The sequence below is a fragment of the Anopheles gambiae genome, chromosome 3, assembly GCF_943734735.2.
Source record: "Anopheles gambiae chromosome 3, idAnoGambNW_F1_1, whole genome shotgun sequence".
Classification (NCBI taxonomy): Eukaryota; Metazoa; Arthropoda; class Insecta; order Diptera; family Culicidae; genus Anopheles; species Anopheles gambiae.
Window position 1 is genome coordinate 59522569 of NC_064602.1, and position 20415 is coordinate 59542983.

The 20415-nt window shown below is 38.8% G+C and overlaps 1 protein-coding gene across 50 annotated transcripts in view; it reads right to left on the reverse strand.

Moving 5' to 3' along the window:
- The window catches only part of LOC1272593 (rab11 family-interacting protein 4B), a 48851-nt gene that overhangs the window by 8294 nt on the left and 20142 nt on the right, over positions 1-20415 (reverse strand). For 13 of the 50 annotated variants that reach the window (XM_061661773.1, XM_061661774.1, XM_061661804.1 and 10 more), the window contains 2 exons: positions 17548-17589; positions 16559-16673 (listed from right to left, as the gene is read on the reverse strand). In XM_061661773.1, the coding sequence (XP_061517757.1) occupies positions 16559-16673; positions 17548-17589 (157 nt within the window). Of the gene's footprint in view, positions 1-11100; positions 13357-16558; positions 16674-17547; positions 17590-20415 lie in introns of those variants that run through there. The other 37 variants (XM_061661784.1, XM_061661799.1, XM_061661780.1 and 34 more) reach the window with 15 other exon arrangements.

Sequence of the window (20415 nt, forward strand, 5' to 3'; positions counted from 1 at the left end):
CGGATATTTTTCCCAATTGGATAATCTTTTTTTTCTATTCGCTAGATTTCAATCTTCAAATTCTACTAAACTTAATTACCAGATTATGGTATAATTAATCATAAAATGAAACATAACAAACTATACATAAAATACCCTATGTTGTAGTGACCTTCATGTATGTATATCACAGAAAAATATTATTGAAAAATTTCTCTTAAACCACACGAGTTCAATCATCATGTTCAGTTCTCGATCGGAAACAAGATGATTGAATTTGGATTAGATGACTCAAATCAACGGTGATGAAAGATAGGTTAGAGCAGTTTTGCAGCTTCGTCATCTTGATGGTTATTTTTTGTTTTATTTTCTTCATTAACGTTTCGCTGCTAAATCTACAGCTCATCTTAAGTCTCATCATTTCAGGATCTCACTGACCTTCAACGACATACTTTGTTAGGACAACGAATTTCTGTTTTAAAATGCTTTATAAGTTTTAAAATGCTTTAAATGTTCATTCCAAATTATTTTATTATAATCAGATTTATTATAATCAGATAGACATATGTAATAGCATTTAAAACATTTTAAGAATAGTAGCAGTATTTGTTGTTAGGCCTCCAGTAGATTTTTTTTTATATTTTTAGACAATCGTCATGTACTAAACATTAGCAAGTAAGATAAAAATTACGATTAATAACATCGTTTATCGAAATATCACTAGCGTACGTTGAACGCCACCATACCACATCAGTGATTTGTTCTGCTTTCACTTGCTTTTGTTGTATCATTCCTCAAACTTGTTGCATCTGCCGAAATTCAATAGCAGAAATGTCGGAAACATTTGCCTACTGACTAGGCCACTGACTACAGCACCATACCTTAGGTGCCGTACCGGCGACCCGTTTTGCTGTTTTCAACTCGATCATATACAGTTGGTTCAATTTCCGTTAAACAAACTATTGCGTTCAACACGATCAACTCGAGCTCGGAATGGTGGTAACATTGCAGTGAAGGTTCCACACCTTCGATACCCTTCACCTTCGTACGCCCAAGAGCAGGGGAAAACTTCGACGCGCACAGTTTCATGAATAATAAATCTCTCTTTGATCGTACGTTGCTTTGCCGTGTTCCTTCTGCTTTTCGTCATGGTTTAGAGCTGCAGTTTCAGCTAAAGCTGAAATTTGTTCGAGGTACGTTTTTGGACCAAACTGGATGGAAACTGGATCGAAAAACAATGACCCCACTGCTGTGCTTGGCTGTGCTGGCCCGAAAGATACCGAACTATGGCCACTGTAGATCTTTGCATTACATCACGTTGTCGGGAGCGTGCATGCTGGATGCTTCAACGAAAGGAATAACATTTCCATGTTTGCCTTACACGTCTGTATAGATACTCGATTCAACCATCAATAATGCCCAGGGGAACCAGCGGCTCTTGCCATTCTGGGTTCACGTTGACAGAGGCACCCCCTTAGTTTGTCGCTGCAATCACATTGTCCGACAAGTACAGCCACACTACAAGGAAGTGCTTTTGGTCGACTCTACTCGGCCCAATAACAGGCCACAAAAACACATTCACATTCCTTCCCACACCGAAACATGAACGGAGTTCGTACATCACTTCACCTCAAACAATTAGCCTGGTGGCACGTGTCGAAAGATTTTCTATCGTCTTTTCTGGGTGTTTTTTTTATTTTGTAAAACGCGACGAGAAGTCCAAAGCAAATGAAGCAACTCTGTTTGCAAGAAAATTAAACGTCTTGCAAACGATGATTGCGGCTGCACGGCTACATCGTGAATCAACGTATGTTTGCAATTCTCGCTCTTTTGCCGCTCACTATTTCCCGCAGCCATCGGCCCTTGAGAAAGAAACCATTTTCAAAATGAAGAAAGTCACACACTCACCACAGTCATTCGATTCAAACAACGTTTGTTTTAATGACGCATTTTGTACACACTGCGGATGAGACATTCCACATTGCCCTGTTTGCAGTGTGCCCTATCTATCATTGATCAATGTCAAATCTATTAAACCAATATGTTTCACTTAAGTGCGCAGTGGACACACATTTCGCTGTCGAAGATGACCGGCGATCGTCGAATGTGTGCCTTACCTAAATGTAATTCTTTAGTGATCCTTATTTGAAGAAGATAATACTAGGCTTATTTTAGTATTACTCTTTATAAAAAAAACATTTGTAATGCTTCCGGGTGAGCACTAATATATGCAACGATTGATATACTTCTCATGAGGAGATATGACTCTATAAAAGTAATTATATTTACTACACAAACTATGCATCATTCAACAAAGTGAAAGCCTGCTAAATCATTGAGCTAATTTTTAAAAGCACACTGTCAACTGTAGAGAGCAAACTACATCGAGAATGGTAAGCATTCATTGCAATTAATTCAAATCGACAAATTATCGACACTCTTAATGCCAGTAGATGAGCCACCAGTACCGCGTGCGCATTTTTCCTGAGGTCAATTGAATTGGAGCTTACGCAAAGTTTGTTATGCAAATGGTGCAGCGCACACGACGCAATTGCGCTGGTGCAACCTCCTTCCTTCAATATTTTTGCACGAAGCACCAATTCAACCGCACGAACGAACAGCGCGAGACCGTTGTTCCTTCCAACACATTCATCACACTGGAACACAGCGAACGGTTCAGCGATATAAACGAAAGGAAAATTTCCAGCTGCTGTTGCTACTCGAAAGTTGAAAAAGTAAAATAAACAGTCTATGCTATGCTTTGGCATGCAGCAGGAGATGTAAAGATAGACAACATACAAAAGCAAGAGGGCCGGTTACTTACTACCAACACCACTAATACCAACATCATCTGCTATGCGAATTGTTATTTCTGTGTTGCCCTCGCGCTGGTGTGATTATAAACTGGTCTTTTGAATGCACCGGAAACTGTAGGCGTTTGTCGGTAGTGCATGATCGTACCAGTACGCTAACCGAAGCCGAATGCCGAGAAACGATCGTCTAGTTTACTCTAAACATACGGACGAATACCATACCACGGGTGGGAAAAACAGTTTGCAGAAACCACCACAAATGCACATCAAACAATAACAAGTTTGAAAGCAGCTCTAAAACTTCTTCCTCCAACATGTAGGCTATCTTCAAACATTTACAAAACAAATAGCCAAGGTCGACATTGGTTTTCAAGAAGATCAACCGGAAGGTGGCTAGTTTTGAACAGAAACCTTGTCGGTTAGAACACGAAACAGTTTGAACAGTTGAAAAACTATGCCAAAGCTGAAAATACATCTTTATGCCAAGTAAACGACAGCTTATACATGAAGATGTTGAGCACAATCAAACAATTTAGTAGAGTGATCAAGATTTCCCGATTGCCGTATCCGTGTTTATGAAGCGTCATACGCCATGTATATAGGAAGAGAAAAGAATATTACCCGCTATTCAGACATAACAATTCATTAACGCATAATAGTCTACCCACATGTTCGCTCCCAGTTTCTGATGTACTTTATCGCGTGTTATTTCGACCATCCAATGGTATTAATCCTATTACTTGTTATTTCCTTTAGCTTTTTTTTATTTATCTTTTAAGATTTACGTACAAGATAAAACCTTCACCAACTGTTAAGATTGTCCGATCGTCGCCTTGGATTATGCACATCAAACGTCCGAGATGCGACAGAGATGAGCGCAACCGGAACTAAAATTAAATCCCTGTTTGGTTTGCTCGTTCATCACACGGTGAGTTGAGAAACACACACCCTTACAAATGCATCTCTTTTGAAATTTTTCTACACCAGATTAATGCAACATACGTTTTTAGTCCACGATTTAGGTGACAATGTATATGGTATAAACTGAATTCCCTGCAACCGTCACACTTTTATGCAACAACATCGCTGAATTAATGCAAAAGCTTAGATTCCACAAGGGGAAAAAACATTCACTGATGCGGCGCATCAAACAGCATACATAAATAGACGACAGTGACGACAACGACGACCGACGGACTTAAAAAAACATTCCTTTTTTCACTACAGCGCGTACAAACTAAGCATGCAGTATCATAACAAGCGCTTGAAACATTCGCCGATGATTGTGACACCAGCCAGTCCCATGTTGTCGTCTGTGACCGTCTCAAGTTGGTAATCATAAAGAAGAAGCAAACACAAAAGCCCAACCAAAACCATCTGCTTCCGTTAAGGTCGTGAGATATACGAGCTTCTTTATGCTGTTTTTTCAACAATAATGCTGAAATAGTGGGTTTTGAAATTCAAATATTCAAAAGTTTGCAAAGTAATGTTTGCAGAATTAGAGACAATCCACCAAAATTTTACTTACACTACCTTAAGAAAACTACACTAACATGAAAAATTATGGGTTGCCCAAATACACTTCCAGATATTTGCATATTTTCATGCTAAAAAAACATCAATGGGAACAATATTACCTTGCGCTACCTTTTGAACAAAGCTACATCAAATCAAGAAGACGAACGATGACATTCATTAGCGACATTATCAGACGCTCTGGGTACAATGATAGCCAATTCATCTTCCAATGCTAAGCCTATGCAGATAATGCTGCAATCAAGAGTAGATCCCAACCGACGAGCTACACTTTTGCATCATCCACTTGATTTTAGGCGTTGTGCAGACCGTTACCTAACGTCTTGTGACCAAAGGCGCGACAACTTCCGTGCCACCGTCTTGCATAGTGTATTGCTTGCTAGTCTTCTGCTGTTTGTTACACTAACCCAATGCACCATTAAAACCCTTTACATTACACCGAACCTGAGTCGCGATCGAAGACAGGGAGGCAACAGCAGCAGCTGAGAAGAAAACCATTACATAAACCTAACCTGAGGTGTGATTGATCGCTGCACAATGTGTTTCCGAAAGTATAGCAGAGTCTCTCAAAACGAACCAACCAGGTTGCAGCTCGATACTGCCACCGAAGCGTTGAAATTACTCTACTCTAGAGGTAAGGATTTCTCTTTCACCATGAACCTCGACATAACATCAAAGCGTCCCGCTCCGCTATGTTCAACATGTTCCCTGTTGGCTATATGCGGCCTATGGCAAATGATCTGCTAATCCCATTAGATGTGATCTGACCATTACTTAATCAAAGGACTGAAGACCGTTTTCCGGGTAAAACTAATACTACCTTTAATATCTGACAAACGTGTGGAAAAGCGATGGACGATGGATATTCATTTCAGATCTTTAATTGCTTGATCTTCACAGTTTGTTCAGCGTTAATACGTTAAAGATCTTACTAGTTGGCTTTGGATGTATGAATGCACCAAATGTTATTCTAAACTTCAGGTTATGGTATAGATCGTCAAAACTTGTTGTTGAATATAATTCACTACCAATGATTATCACTGTTTTCTGGCCGTATTTAGCGAGTAACACTAATTGAAAGAATGTTCAGTAGGTCGTACTAAAGATATACATCAGTGCACAACGGTGAAGGCACTCCGCAAGGCTACACAGTTGTGTGAGCTTGAACCAATCAGCTTATTGGTCGTAAATTGTCATTGTCTACACTTCAAGCGACCTTCAAATTCTTATAGTCAAAAGTAACAAGCCTAATGAAACAGAAACACGCCTGTTCCGTGCTGTTAGGGTCGACCTGAATCGAAATATTTTCCAAACTTTCCACTCCATAAAACCTCACGCGGCACTACACAAACAAACAGGCAGTTTTTTCTTCAAGTATACCCTTTTATTCCACACCTTTCGAGACCGTGAATATCCTCCTCGTCGAGGAAAATGCACGCGGAAACTCTTGCAATTTTGGACGATTTTCGACTAACACCTCAATTAGTGCTCTGCATGAGCGATTTGTGTCAGCAGTGGTGTGCATTTACAGCACAGGTCGAATCAATCTGCCGGATGTTGCTAAGCTTGAATTTCAACCACGACCAGATCATTTCATTACAGAGTGTCTAGGATGGCTTCCCTTCACCCTCTATTTCCTTCCTCCCTTTTTCACTGCTGTTACTAGCATTGTTACCTTCAGACGAATAGTGTTTTACCAGCGAACTAAACACCCATCATTGAATCGCTGTTTTTTTGCACCCCCGAAATAATCGTTCGAAAGGAAAGGTGCGCAAATTGACACCCATCGATTGTATGGTATGGTATGGAAGGAAGGATCGATTGAGTACCACCAGTTGAAATTTCAATACGATCAATGTGGCGGTACCTGTGGAAAGGATTGTTATTTAATCATTTCGAACGATCAGGTTTATTTCTACACACTTTTTTCGATTGGCTCTGTAAGATTTCCTATGGAGTATGTGCGTTTAATGTTACTCCCAATTGTTGTTTCTCAATTGAATCGTTTTGCAGTGAAATAATTTATGCTATAACTTTGTAATTCGTTTCATTTAAAGCAAACTTGTTTGATTTTCTATACAATCCTACAGAACAAAACGGTATTATTCTTCTTCAAGAAGCCCAATAAGCTTTCCTAATTTTGTTTCTAGTTATTATACTTCCATTTTAGTAAAATACAAGCACACCTGACACATTGTGTACGTGGTTTCAAAAAGATTTTTAACCTTTGACTAATAAACCCAAAGTCACGACACGGGCGTGAACGTCTCAGCACGTTCTCCACGTCAAAAAACTACCAACTCAGGAGCTAATTGAGCTAAATTAGTGCAAGTGAAACGTTGAAGGCCAATTTGAACAAGCTCCATACATGTGCGTGCACCGTATAATGCACGAATAACCGCCTCGTATGAACAAATATAGCGGTAGAATCGATAGCGGATTTGCCAACTTCTGGAAAACTAGCCAGCTCAGGAGGAGAAACGATGTGAGAATTTGAACCAGAGCAGAAAGTCTGGCAAATGAGCAAATGCAATAGAAATCATCATCGACAGAATTGATCATCGGCATTCAGAAGTCTGCAGATGGGAGAATAGCGGTCCATAACTTGTGGAAATTCGCCCACTGGACTGTGCGTGCGAGAAGTTGTACTTAGGTGAGCTCTGTATGGCCAACAACAAAACCCACCCTGCTAAAGATAACAGGTATTTTCAAGATAAACAGACCAGGCAGACAGGGTATAGCTCCAAATGCCCACGGCCCATGCAAAGGAGCGTATTTTTATCGCACCGCCTGGCCGCATCCTCCCCGTATTAGTGTGTATCTACGTCACGCGTACTGTCTGTGGTGGTATATACACAGTATGTTTTATCGGATGTTTTGGGGCTTTTTTCATGTTACACAGCTAGTTCGTAGTAGCTGTAGCGATTAGCGATGCAATTGTTTTACCGCATGTTTAACACACCTTTACACCATGGTCTAGTTACGCGAGTTGGCAGTTGCCGCACCAGAAAACCCGAACTACTGTGATTTTGTATGCGCCAAGGAAATGGGTCAGCCAACGGCATTGGTAGGAAATTGCTTTCAAGCTTAAATTTCGTTAGCTCCCGGAATACTGGCCAACTGGACAAGGGCGTTGCGGATGTGATAGTATACACTATACTGTACTGGAACTTACTTTCAGTCTGAAGCCTTCGAATGTACGCTATTTCAAACACATTGCATGAATTGGAAAGGCAGAAATGTTTGAAGCATTAGCTACTTTGAAAATTTTATTTAATTTTGCTAATTATGCTAACAATTTTGCAGAGAAGAAAAGTAAAACAATACAGTATTGTAGCATTTTTTTATATCTTGAATGATTGCTTCTACACCAGTTCGTATGCGTACACGGCTGTAACTGTACATATGTATCCACATGAACCTCTTTTTAACATGTTTGCAATAAAATGAAGATAATCTGTTTTTCCAAATGAATATATGTGCATAATCTGCTGCCTAAAGCGAAGCTAGGATTTTTTTTGGCCAGCGCGCAGTCAGCCCCTACAAGCAGCAAACCGACAACTTAGCCCATCACGATAGAAGACAGTGTCGTAAGGTGATGTAGTATATGGCGCACCAGTAGGTAGGTGTTTTAGTGCGAGCAATAACATATTCTTTCCCCTTTTACACCTACACGGGGAAAATCTTCTTACATTCAACCTGAAGTAAATTTTAGAGCGTTTTTTTTCCTCGGTGACGTTATAATGGAACGTTCTTCTCTTTGGCATTGTCTATTATTTCGTACTTTATCCCCAGCAAAAGAAACGAAATCTTTATAAACGCTCAAAGTGAACCAACCATGAATCTAAATGCTAACCTTCATTTCTCTTTGTTTCGAAACCCGTCGTAGAAATAGTGTTTGAGTTTCATTCTGTTTTTGTCGTTCAACTTCTTCGTATAACGAAGGTACATTTTATTCAGCGCTAGCTCATACACCAACTTGCTCGAAATGATGTTCTGGCTGATGACTCGTCTGCAATCTTTTCATATACGAATACCTAAACCCAATGACAGGAGCATATGTACCATGCGCGAACCTGCGTTTACAGTAAGTAATACCGACCAAGCGATAGTATTAGTATTAACATTGGTTACGCATGACGTAAGTGGGCTGAAATTAGCACTGATGTGAGGGGAACGGTCCCAAGTATCATCATTCGTCGCCCAGCCGAAACCCGACGTACATCGCGATTATGGACACGGACAATTACGAGCGGAAGCGGCCACAACACAACCACAAATACAGCTTTTCTACATCAGGAGCGGAATCCATTTACTTTCAGTTATGATTCTCCGCGCACTGCGCGCACCGCCGGGTCAAGCGAAATCCCTAGCCGAACAGAGCGATAAACGGTTTTGTCATGTGTGAAATTCATTCCCTTTCCAGAAATGACCTTGATCACTAAATCTACAGTTTCGCTGCGGAAATAGAACGCAACGAAACGTTGATAAGATTATCGTTTTGCCGCTATGAGAGTGACTGGCGATGGTGAAAATATATTGTCTCCAAACAAACGCAAGGTTGCCTACCGAAAAGAAGGCATCGTGTACCAGATTGGTCATATTACAGCTTTCATAAAAACAACCCAGGTCGAGAATATTTTCCTATTGTTTCTTCCTAAACTGGGCGTTGCCTTTCCGTTGCTGTTCCGATCTCTTTGCACCGCGGACCAGTCGAATGTAACGAATTCTTTCATGCTCCATTGACGACCATCAGCGAAGGCATGATTGTGGTGCTCTTCGCATGTTTTTTTTTTCCTTCTAGAATTCGCATACGCCACTACTTAAGCAATCATCCATGACCACCGGGGTATGCTTCAGCTCCACATAAGCGTCTAAACTATATGGGAAACGACCATATGATTGGTGATGGATCTGTTGCTGCTATAACCGTAAAGTTCCCGTTTCTTCCAGCGCGCGTGGATCCAAATGAAGCAATCCTCAAACAGTACCAACAAACGCGTAGTAATCCAAAGAATCAATACAAGTACGTTCTTGCACGCAATCTGCCAACATTCGTGCTGGTGTGCTCGCAATAAAACTAGCCACAACTATTTCTTATTTTTTCTAACGAGGGCCACCACAACAAGTGCTACATTGTAGGGTGAACAACTCGTGCAAGGCCGCCACATGGTACAGTTCGAGTGTGAGAAATTGTGAAACCAGTAAAACCATCATTAACAGCACCAATTAGGGACAGCAACCTTCTGCTCACCATGCTACGGGAAGGGTCTTTTCTTACGACAATTGTCTCAATAGAACAATTTCATTTCAAACCTTACTTGGCTTTTTGGTTATTTTCTACAACTAATAATAGAAAAGGGTACGGTAGGTAAGAAGCGTCCACAAGTGCGATGCACACAAATGCATTTCTATCAATATCTGAAACGTTGCCTTCTTCCCACGGGAACTTAACGATTTTCATTTTTTTCACTGCTTCACGTGCGACGCAGTGTCGACCTTTAGTTCCCATCGTTTTTCTATTGTTCTTCACCATAATTTACACTCAAGAAGCGAGCAATGTTTTGGTATTTCATGCCCAACGAAGACTTCCTTTCCAGTGTTCCCTACCATATCTCATCCCAAGGTTCACGACATTTTCAAGATCATCCATTTGATCGACGGCGGCTTTCAGCAGCAGCCGCAGTAGCAGTAGCCATATATCTCGAGAAGATTCATCGCTTCAGTGAGATGCTGGTAGTAATTTGGCCCTCGGGCATCGTGCGCTTTGCTCGAGCAACGCTGGTCCGTTCTTTGTCCGCTCTCCTCGTCCTAGCCACTGTCACCCCGTACACGATAAGCAGAAGCAGCGTTGGTACTGTTGCTTTATTTGCTTTTCAAGCGTGATGCATACATTAAAAGTAAAAATGATCCAACCAGTTTCATGGTTTCGAAACCTCCCATCCAATGGCCACTCCATAGAAGGTAAGTGTGTAATAATCGTACGACCTTATCACTGCTGTTGGCCCTTCGGCGAACTTTTATTCAAAATCTGTGCGATTGAAGATGTGCATGCGGCCCATAAAAGCTGACCTGATCAGTCATAAACTACGTGGTGGTAATAACAGCGGAGAACCTTAAGTCAAATCAATTGCGCTTACAAACGTAAACCATAAGTCATCTTCTTCTCCTTTCACAACAACACTATCAGCTGCTATATATTTCATCGCTTTTGCAACTTAAAAAATCTCATTTTATTTGTATGCCGTCGTCGTGGAGGAGCGCAATTGTGTTATCACTTTCTTATCGCTCACGTACTCAAATATACACTCTCACGAAACACACTCACACACTAAACTCGTCATCAAACGGGGGCACACCACACCACAACACAACCAACAAAAACAATCAAGCAAAAATTGCCACTATCGCCGAAGAAAGTATTTCGAAAGGAAAGTAAATCACACTATTCATTGTAAAACACGCGCACACATCAAAAAGACAATCGCTCTACCCTCGGGGCAGGTTTGGCCTGAGCGATTGGGGTTGGTGGTGAAAAAGAAAAGTGCCATAATTAAGGCTTCGAAACCGAATACATCATTCTGTTTCACACTGGCGTGGCAAAAACGAACGGTGGTGCGTTGTGCGCATAAAGATCGCGAGCAGCTTGAGCTTGGACAAGCCAACCTGCCAACCAGTCAGGGAGCCAGCCAGCCAGCCTGCCAGCCAGGTTGCTGCTGGGTGGTGAAAAAGATCCGTAAAAATGTTTTAATAACACAACTCAATGCCGTACCGAAATAATTGTGGTAAATAATGCACACGCACACGCAGCCGCACACGAACAAATCTCGAATATGCTGCTCCTCACCCCGGCGATGATCACGAAAGATTTTTTATCCTTTCCTGAACTAATGCCCCACTCTTGCGTACGTACGTACATTCACAAACACAGCAATACTAGTGCATTCACATGAACGTACCCGCGAATGCACGATAACGGATCTCGCGGGTAAGATTGTTGAAGTTTCGTTTGCACCCGAATTCAAGGTGTGGAAGTTTGGGGCTCATACAAATAAAAAAAAGCACACATACACACACACATAAAATGCAACACAAATAGTTTCCCCAAACGAAAACAGCTGGCCCAACGCAAAGGCACACTACGGACGATTCGCGAGCAACTGACGAGTTTGCTAGCGATCAAAACAATGGGGACCGCGATCGAGAGCCGCGAACATCGCCGCGGTCTCTCTTCGTGCCAACGAATTTCTCTTGCGCGCTCTTATGCTCACAGGTTCTCTCTTGCCCTTCGAATGCTTAGTGGCGGCCACCGGGTTGCTATCAGCTCCTACCACCAATGGCAGCCTTTTTCATTCACAACTCTCCGGCCATACGGCAACTAGCGGAGAAAAGTGAGCACAGAAACGTTTCGAGAGATTCTCTGGATAAAACGTATGAAGCACTGGACACCATGAAGCATTCAGCAATACTAGCGCAGGCAACATGTTTAATCAATGAAATGCTAGCAGAGAACCAAGAGAGCAATAATGGTTAGAGACTCGACGCTGAAGTCTTATAATATGCAGTATTTTAATAGTGTGTCTACGACAGATTCTTGAGGAACAATGTTTTAAAAAAATAGTAATCCGCGTCGCTACTAACTTAAAAAAAATTTACATAAAAATCAAACGGCATCCAAAATTTGCCCTTCATGTTTTTTTTGTCGGTGTAGGTTGTTATTTATTCATCGTTTCAACCTTTGCTAACCAATACTAATTTACATTCCACTCCAACGTGTATGATGCTATTTTCAATATTTGAATACTCATATCACCTACGATCGATGTAAACTACCAACACCGCAAGACAATAATCAACGGCTTCATAGCACCATCGCATCACATCTCAGCTGTTAAACGTTTGAAGTGCGACGTTTGTTGACGATGTTTTTTTTTCTTTTTCGTTCATCAAGCAGTTTCAAAATCACTATCGTCCGTCACCCACCACTCGTATGTAGTTTGACTAAATTTAGATGCGCTCGGCTGTGCGAGAACAGCGAAAGATACGATAACCCCAGTTGCACGTTAGCTGCAAGATGCAAGATGCAAAACAAACACAGACACCCACGCCATGCTAGCAATGTGGCGCGTAGGATTTTGGTATACATATTTACTACCTAAATCCACCTTCGTACTGAAACGTTTAATGATATGAATTCAGTCGGGTGGGATCTTATGTTAATTCATGTAATAAATATTTCTAAGCTATGCATTGCCCTACCTAGGAGATACTTAAGAATTCATTTCATTTCAAGAACACAAACTACAAATTCTGTAATCAGTACACGGAATATTAAAATAACTTTAATTGTCTTTCATTTGTTCAATACTAACTTCCTTACATTGCTTGTAACGTTTCATTTTTAATTTTAATTTATTAAAAAAAATCAACTGACATTCACCATTTTATTACATTTTATTCTTCACATTATCCAAAATTTACAATTATTTCATTGTATCCAATTTTATATCATTTGGTATTGCGCCAACATATGACACCAATTGGTATAAACACAACAGCTGAACCTAATTTGTTTACCGTGTATCACGACACATTCATTGCCTTCGTGATGAACAACTACACCCTCAAAAATTTTTAAAATCCTTCCTAACTTTCGTTCTGGTATCGTATTTGGCAGTGAATTCACATGTTTCTCACAAACGAAAACAAAACGACTCATACAGAGCTTCATTCGTTGGCAGTACAGAAAGCCAAGGTTCAACATAGCTGCTATCAATTTAGATTGCTTCAAACATATTTTTTCACGCAAGTGTAAGTAAATTAATAGCACGCCATTTTGCCAGATGATCTCATCGGTGATAGATGTCGTTCGCCACATGGTGGCTGCAGCAGCATATTGCCCAACGTTTAGCCAAGACAATTGTGCCATGACGCAGGTCATGTCGTCCAAGCGAAAACAAACGAGACTCGGTTCCCATTCTACGCGTGGGTAAGCATCTTTCAACTACCCGGTTAAACAACCATACCTCCCACTTACGCATACAGCTTCAAAGCAGTTGCAATACATTTGCAAACGATGACATTTTTTTAGCATTGGCAACAGGAGCTATAAGAGACATTGCTATGCCAAGTGGGCTCAAAAAAGGCCCATTGGAGACTAGCAGCAGGACCACAATAAAACAACTGATTTTGCAATCATTTTTCTCAGCAGTGGACACGATTTTTTGCTTCTATTATTTAATCAAAGCGTGTTTAGACATCCCACATACAAACAAATAAAACAACTTATAGCACATCGTTATACTGTTGTATAGCAAAGCGAATCATTCCGTAAAATAAATGATACATCAACTGAGAAACTAAGCACAGAAGTGTATTTAATACATTATTTGTCGTATGGCAATTACAACGTGCCACTATCGAGTGACAGTATGCTACCCGCGGACACGTAAAATTGTTTACCATAGCACCGGCGCATTGACCAAACATTTTCTCAAAATACAAAAAAAACTCAGTCAATGATTCTAATCGTTAGTTTGGGACAATTTATCGCAATTTTACGAACGAACTACAGTCCATAGTTGTCAAATGGTCTATTAATAGGCCCATGATTGCCCATTCTAATTTAATTCGTTGTTTTGTGGTTAGCATCACCATTTATATTTTTAAAATAAATAATCCTATTCTAATATCACAATTCCGTAATATGATCAAGAAAGTGCCAATACAGTAGCATTTTTAAATGCTGTTTATTCAGTGCTTTTCCCAAACGAACAAGGAATAGAGGCATCCGAAGAAAGAAGAAATCCGTTAGCAGATGTTCTGAAACAGAGCGATTAATTATCTAACAACTAGCATATTTATAGCACGTTTCTACACGCCGAAAAGATAGCCTACATTTAGCAAACAATCCACTCAAAAATGCCTTGCGAAAACGATACCAAATGTTGGAAATTACTCTGACAAGATTGCTCATAGCTCATCGCGAAATTAGGCGTTAAAACGAATTAATTTTTCTTTTACTCCAAATAGACACCCTAGGGGGTCTAAATCTTGGCGTCCAAGACAGGGCGATTTAACTTGAACAACTTGCAAAAAGCACCGCTTGAGCGCATCATCGGCTAACAGCGGCCAGCCAATGAAACTGTCCGTTTGTGTTGAAAATTTCTCAACGCATTTTTCCCATGATACTTCAGAGAGCGTAAGTAATATGAATGTAAGCTGTTTGCTTGCTGCATAAATATACTATTTGCGCTAAATCTCCTCCCATTAGCACGGAGTGTACTATCTTTCTTCGCAACAGCAGAATGAACGGTACAGATCATTTCAACTCATCTGATTTTTCTAGTATCATTTTTCTAAGCATACATTCCTTTAATTGCATGTGAACTATTTTGTGACAAGGCGTCAATTACTTCGGTCACACAAACTCATATTTATCGTATTGAAAGTATGATTTCATTTATTTAACTAGGAACGTACAAACTTATATGGTAATTGGTCATTGTCTAGTCATGTTAAACGTCATGTGGAATATTGTAAGCTTAATGTAGAATTCATGTTAATCTGGACGCATAGGAAGGTGTATGTGTTTGCCAGTTGTCTCTTAATAAAATAATTCAACGGAACAAAAATCCTAACAAAATTAATACTTGGTGATGATTCAAAATTAGATAAAATATATTTCCATTAATTTCATTACCATTGAAATGAATAATATTCTATGAAACGAAGCATAGTATAAATTTGCAGCAACGCTGCGAAAGTGATAGCGCACCATCAAAACGATGGCGATCAGTTGCTCATTTTATGTCAGCTGCAAAACAAATATGTCCTCCACGCCCTGTATTCTAGACCTTGAGCGAGAAGACGAACAAATTGCTCTACATACGTAAGCAAACTGCACCAAAAATAGATCACGTTTGCCATACAGACCAATACTAATGCATTATCTTGGAAGCGGAATGAAATCATCACTTCAACATTCACAGAAATGTGCGTTAGTAATAAGCAGTAGTGCCACAAACTGACACAACTTACATCTGCGCAGAAATTTTCACTCCGCTCATCTGGCATTGACCTCTCACCACGGAAGAATGTGTTACAATTATCTTCATGTATGAATTATAAGTTGTGACTCGATATGAAAGTTTGGTAACATTTGTCGGTTTTAATATACAACCCCAATGCACTTCGCAGGAAACCCCGCATGATATGAAGTGTGTAGAGAAACAACGGGGTAAATCATTTGAGATGCTATCGCCATCTTGATCTATCATCATGGGCGTATTTTCACCATCGTTTTTTCTGCTGAATATCATGTTTATTCAGCGAAACCTACATTTCTTCAGGAACCTCCTAAGTATTGACAGTCATTCCCTGAATTGAGCTATTTTCTCACCAAACTACATCTGCTAAATCTTAATAGACTATTGTTAGATCTGCCTTACAGTACTATTGCCACCTCTCTGCAACCCAGCAAGTCTGTTTTAGAAAAAGGGGCATCTTCCTCTCACTGTTACTGTTTCCTACATTTATTTTTGTTATTTGAACATTATAATTCACTTATTTTTCATTTTTATCAACGTCTTTATAGTCATTATGTTTCTTTAAAACCTGTAATGTGCTTATAATAGTGCCATAGTGCAGTGTCGTTATTAGTAATGTTTGGCCATCGAATGTTACTTCTGTCATAATAAGCGATAGCTTTTTATTTTACTCAACTTACCTATTTTAAAAGCGGTCAAATTAGTTAACAATGATATACATTTTTTTACTTAACATTCGATTCATTCATACTGATATTCAAGGTATAAATGCTATGCCCCATGTAAGAATTAATGGTATCAACAAACACGTCATCTATACTTGGGTTACGGAAAAACGACGCATTTTATCATAGCATCATAGCATTTAATTGGCCCGCTGCATTGTCACCATTAATACGTACAGTCTAGTAAAAGCGAACGTGACAATTATGCGGTCTACTGTTTTCAATATAAAATCTTCCTTCATCCATTGAAACACATTACGAATTAAATATTATTTGATTTGTTAACATATACGGCAAATGTTAACAATTAATTTGCTTTTTCTTATTTTTAACGTATTTCTTGTTTTTATTTTTACATTTCTCTAGTGTTTTACTTCTATCGGCAGGATCCATCATTTTTAACCCATTGCTTAAATTCATTTATCGTTTTATCGTATTTGTGGGAAATAATACGTACCTTATGATTTATGTCTTGTACATCTTCCAAACTGACATCGCTGTACATGTCTTCGGCCGTATCACAGTTTGAGCTTCTGCCGGACGAGTTGAAGCTCGACGATCTATAAAGATGACTGGAGTTGCATTAAATGTGAGTCAGCAGTATGCCACCGCATGCCATAAAGCTACATGTACAGCCAAAGCTTTCAGTTTGCTATAAAATGGATGTGATGGTGTGCTTTCACCATGCTGATTCACCACGTTTTATAGCACTTTTAACGCTTTGACAAATGTGAGCACAAAAATGTGATTCTTTGATCGAACGTGTGTTCTTTTTTTCTTCAGTTTTATATAATTTCTTAAAATTTCAAGTCTTTGAAATAATGTTTATAAGCGATACTAATTTCTATAAATTAAATTGACCAAAATTTAACATTATGATAAATATTTTAACTTAATCTAGATATATTTACAGACATTTCAACTATCGATTGTATAGATATTATTCAATTCATATGGGAAAGAATTTCATGGTCCTTAAATTTCTTGATTGTTTACAAGATAAATACTTTACAAAATGTATAAAACGTAAAGCAAAACAAATGACTCATTTCGGTCAATTACGTACAAAATTTTAAGCATGCTTAGTGAAACAGTTCTTTGTTATAAACTGTCTGTGTGTCATCAAAATTTGACAACGATAAACTGAAGTCTTTGTAGTAGAAAATCTATCTCCAATTGACACCTTTTGTAATCAAGGTTGGGGGTGTTTCTTCGTTAAAAAGTAGAAGCAAAGTACGCGTGCAACAAAAAAGAAATATTGTCAAAATGTAGCCAAAGAGAAACAAATACACAAGACATCTTTCCTTATGTCTAAAACCAACATTGTCTGTTTTGACGCATAGTATTACAAACATGAATTATGGTATTTAAAAAAGCGATCTAGCGAAGCAAACATTATAAACAAATAAGCTATATTTTATCACCAATATTAATTGAACAACTTACTTTGCTAAGGCATTGGATCCAAGCTGTCGTTTGCCAGTACTGCTGAAAAGAAAGTGATAAAACAGATTGAAGTATTGTATCAGCAAATAAAATCCAAATACTTTACTCCGCAAACAAGCATGCAACAAGTAAAACAACCGTTACAAAGAACCAGTATAGCTATTTTTTTTGAATATGTTTAATATATAATTCCACCCTATTTATTTTCATAACAATCAACATATTTTTCTGATAATTATTTACTTTTATTCATTACATCGTTATTGTTACCAATGCATGCTATCATTGCAAATTTTATTACGATGGAATGGCCAGGGCAAATTATTTTCAATAGATCATAAACGTAACTCATAAAATACCGTAAGAATTACATTATAAAATTCAACCGATTCAACCGATTTTTTAACCAAACCACTTTCGTTTTTTTATATTTTTTTTATCGATATCGGCATAAAAAAGCACAAGCAAGCTGTAAAATAATTACAGTAATCCAGTTGCTGATAAACAATACGTCATTTAATGTGCAATACGGCATTACGTAATTCTATTCCTTTTTCAAGGTACGTTAACAATAGAATTAAATCAAATAGGGGAAGCATAATGAAATATTATGCTGCTTTTTATAATTTGTTGTTGTTGTTATTTCATAATTTTAATCAGGAATATAGTAATCAAATCGTAGTCTTGATTACTTTAGAAGTCAATTTAAAATAAATTACATTTGAAAAGTCTGCCGACCAATGCTGGTTATTCTTCTTGGAATTAAAAAGTGTGTATTGAGTATGACATGCTTAGTATAAAATTAATTTACTTAGTTATGCTTAGTTACTAAGTATAACATGCTTTTCTTTACAAAAATGGCAATACATCCATCGTATGGCATAACAGCATACTAAATGGTTAGTTACTAAATGGTAATGTGACTCACTAAATTAAAGTTCTTTTGTTTAATGGTTTAATGATTGAGTCAACAAAAATAAATTTTAGTTACTTGTGATCCAAACATTGCCCAAGAAAACTGGATGCTGGCTAATCAAATGTTTGTCAAATGAGATAAGAATAAAAGTTGAACAACATTTCCTATTAAACATCAGCCGTAAGTTGTGCTTGTCCTCCCAGCACGCACATCAAAGTGTGGCTAGAGTACATTACTTTGGACTATTTACCTTTATTTCCCTTTGTATTCTATTCGAACTTGTTGTTCAGGAGGTGTTTAACATTTTATCCAGTAAAGTAAGAATTTATTCATTAATTTTTCAAAATTCATTCGACATTCGACGCACATCCAAATAGCTTAGTTAATTTAAATATTCGATATTAAAGGGTTCGATACAATTGAATATAAAAGTTATCCGATGCAACTGTTTTATCAATTGGCGCAGGCCACTGTATGTTCCGCAGAGTGATAAGAAATTTACTTATCTTATTGCTTGTTCGATATCAATCGAACAAATGTTACATGTATAACACAATGAATGGACAACATTGACCAACATTGTTCAAGCTTTGATCGTTAAAAATACACGACTCATCTAAAAACTGCTATTTACATCTAGCAAATTTTCGATATTAAGCCGGTTTCGTGGTACAGTCGACAACTCGTACGACTTATCGACATGCCCGTCATGGGTTCAAACCCCGAATGGACCGTGCCGCCATACGTAGGACTGACTATCCTGCTATGGGGGGAAAGCAGCAATAAATCGCTAAAAATCAAGCCTCCAAGGCAGGCCTTGACCGACAACAGTTGTTGAGCCAAAGAAGAAGAAGAAAAATATTTTCGATATGAAATAAAGCTCAAAATCCATGCAATACATTATTTCATTGTTTGAATACGTTGTAAAATCTTAACTAAAATCGTTGATAAATATATACATAACTTGCCAAACAATGAATCCTTCAACTTAAACTTTATAGTACCTATAACATGGTTTCGTCATCAGAATGAGACACACAAATGAAATTCCGAAGCAAAGTATTAGCGCCGGCAATGCCCCTCAGGTTTCGATGTCAGTCAAAGGCACATCAAAAGCACTGTTGCGCCGTACCACACCATGAAAACATTGCACCCACAGTAGCACCAAGCCTTCCAATAAAAGCCCAACTAAGCAGATTAGATAGGGATAGAGAGCTGCCTATACCCGATTGTACTAGTAACATAAATGAGACGAAACAATAACATATGCATAACCGACTTTTACACAACCTTCTCCCCTGATACCCACTGTGCACGGCCACACAAACCTACGTGTATCACCCACCAGGCAAAAGTAAAGCTACGGATGCGTAACGTCCAGATAGAATTTAGCAGCGCCGCACGCGGTCAAGCCACGGGGGCGTGGGTTAATACAAACTTTCTAGCATTGTTATACACCATCAATTTATACAGGTTATCCATGATGATGTTGGGGACGATGGGTGTAGCGTTACGCGAACCGATTACGGGATCGAGAATTTCAATTAGCTCACACTGTTAGCGAAATACAAACAAAACTAACTTTACTGATGCACTATCAGTGATTGCAATGGCACTTTATGTGTAAACAGCACATCAATTTCTAGTCGAACTTTTGTACAGTTCTATATCTTTGGTAGTTAGCGCTTTTTATCGACGGAAGTTCGAACACATACTTTTAAATAGCAGATAAATCATATTCACTCTCATTCACTTCGCACACCAGCAACCTTCTTGTTATCAGCTGATTAACAAACGCTTGCATTACTACAAACGCTAACACAGGGAACATGTGACACTACACACTCTAGCATGCCGCAAGCGCCACACAAGAAGAATGGTTGTACTAGTGACGCTTGAGAACAAATTGACGTTCAAAATAAAACACACAGACTAACTGCATACAGCTGCAC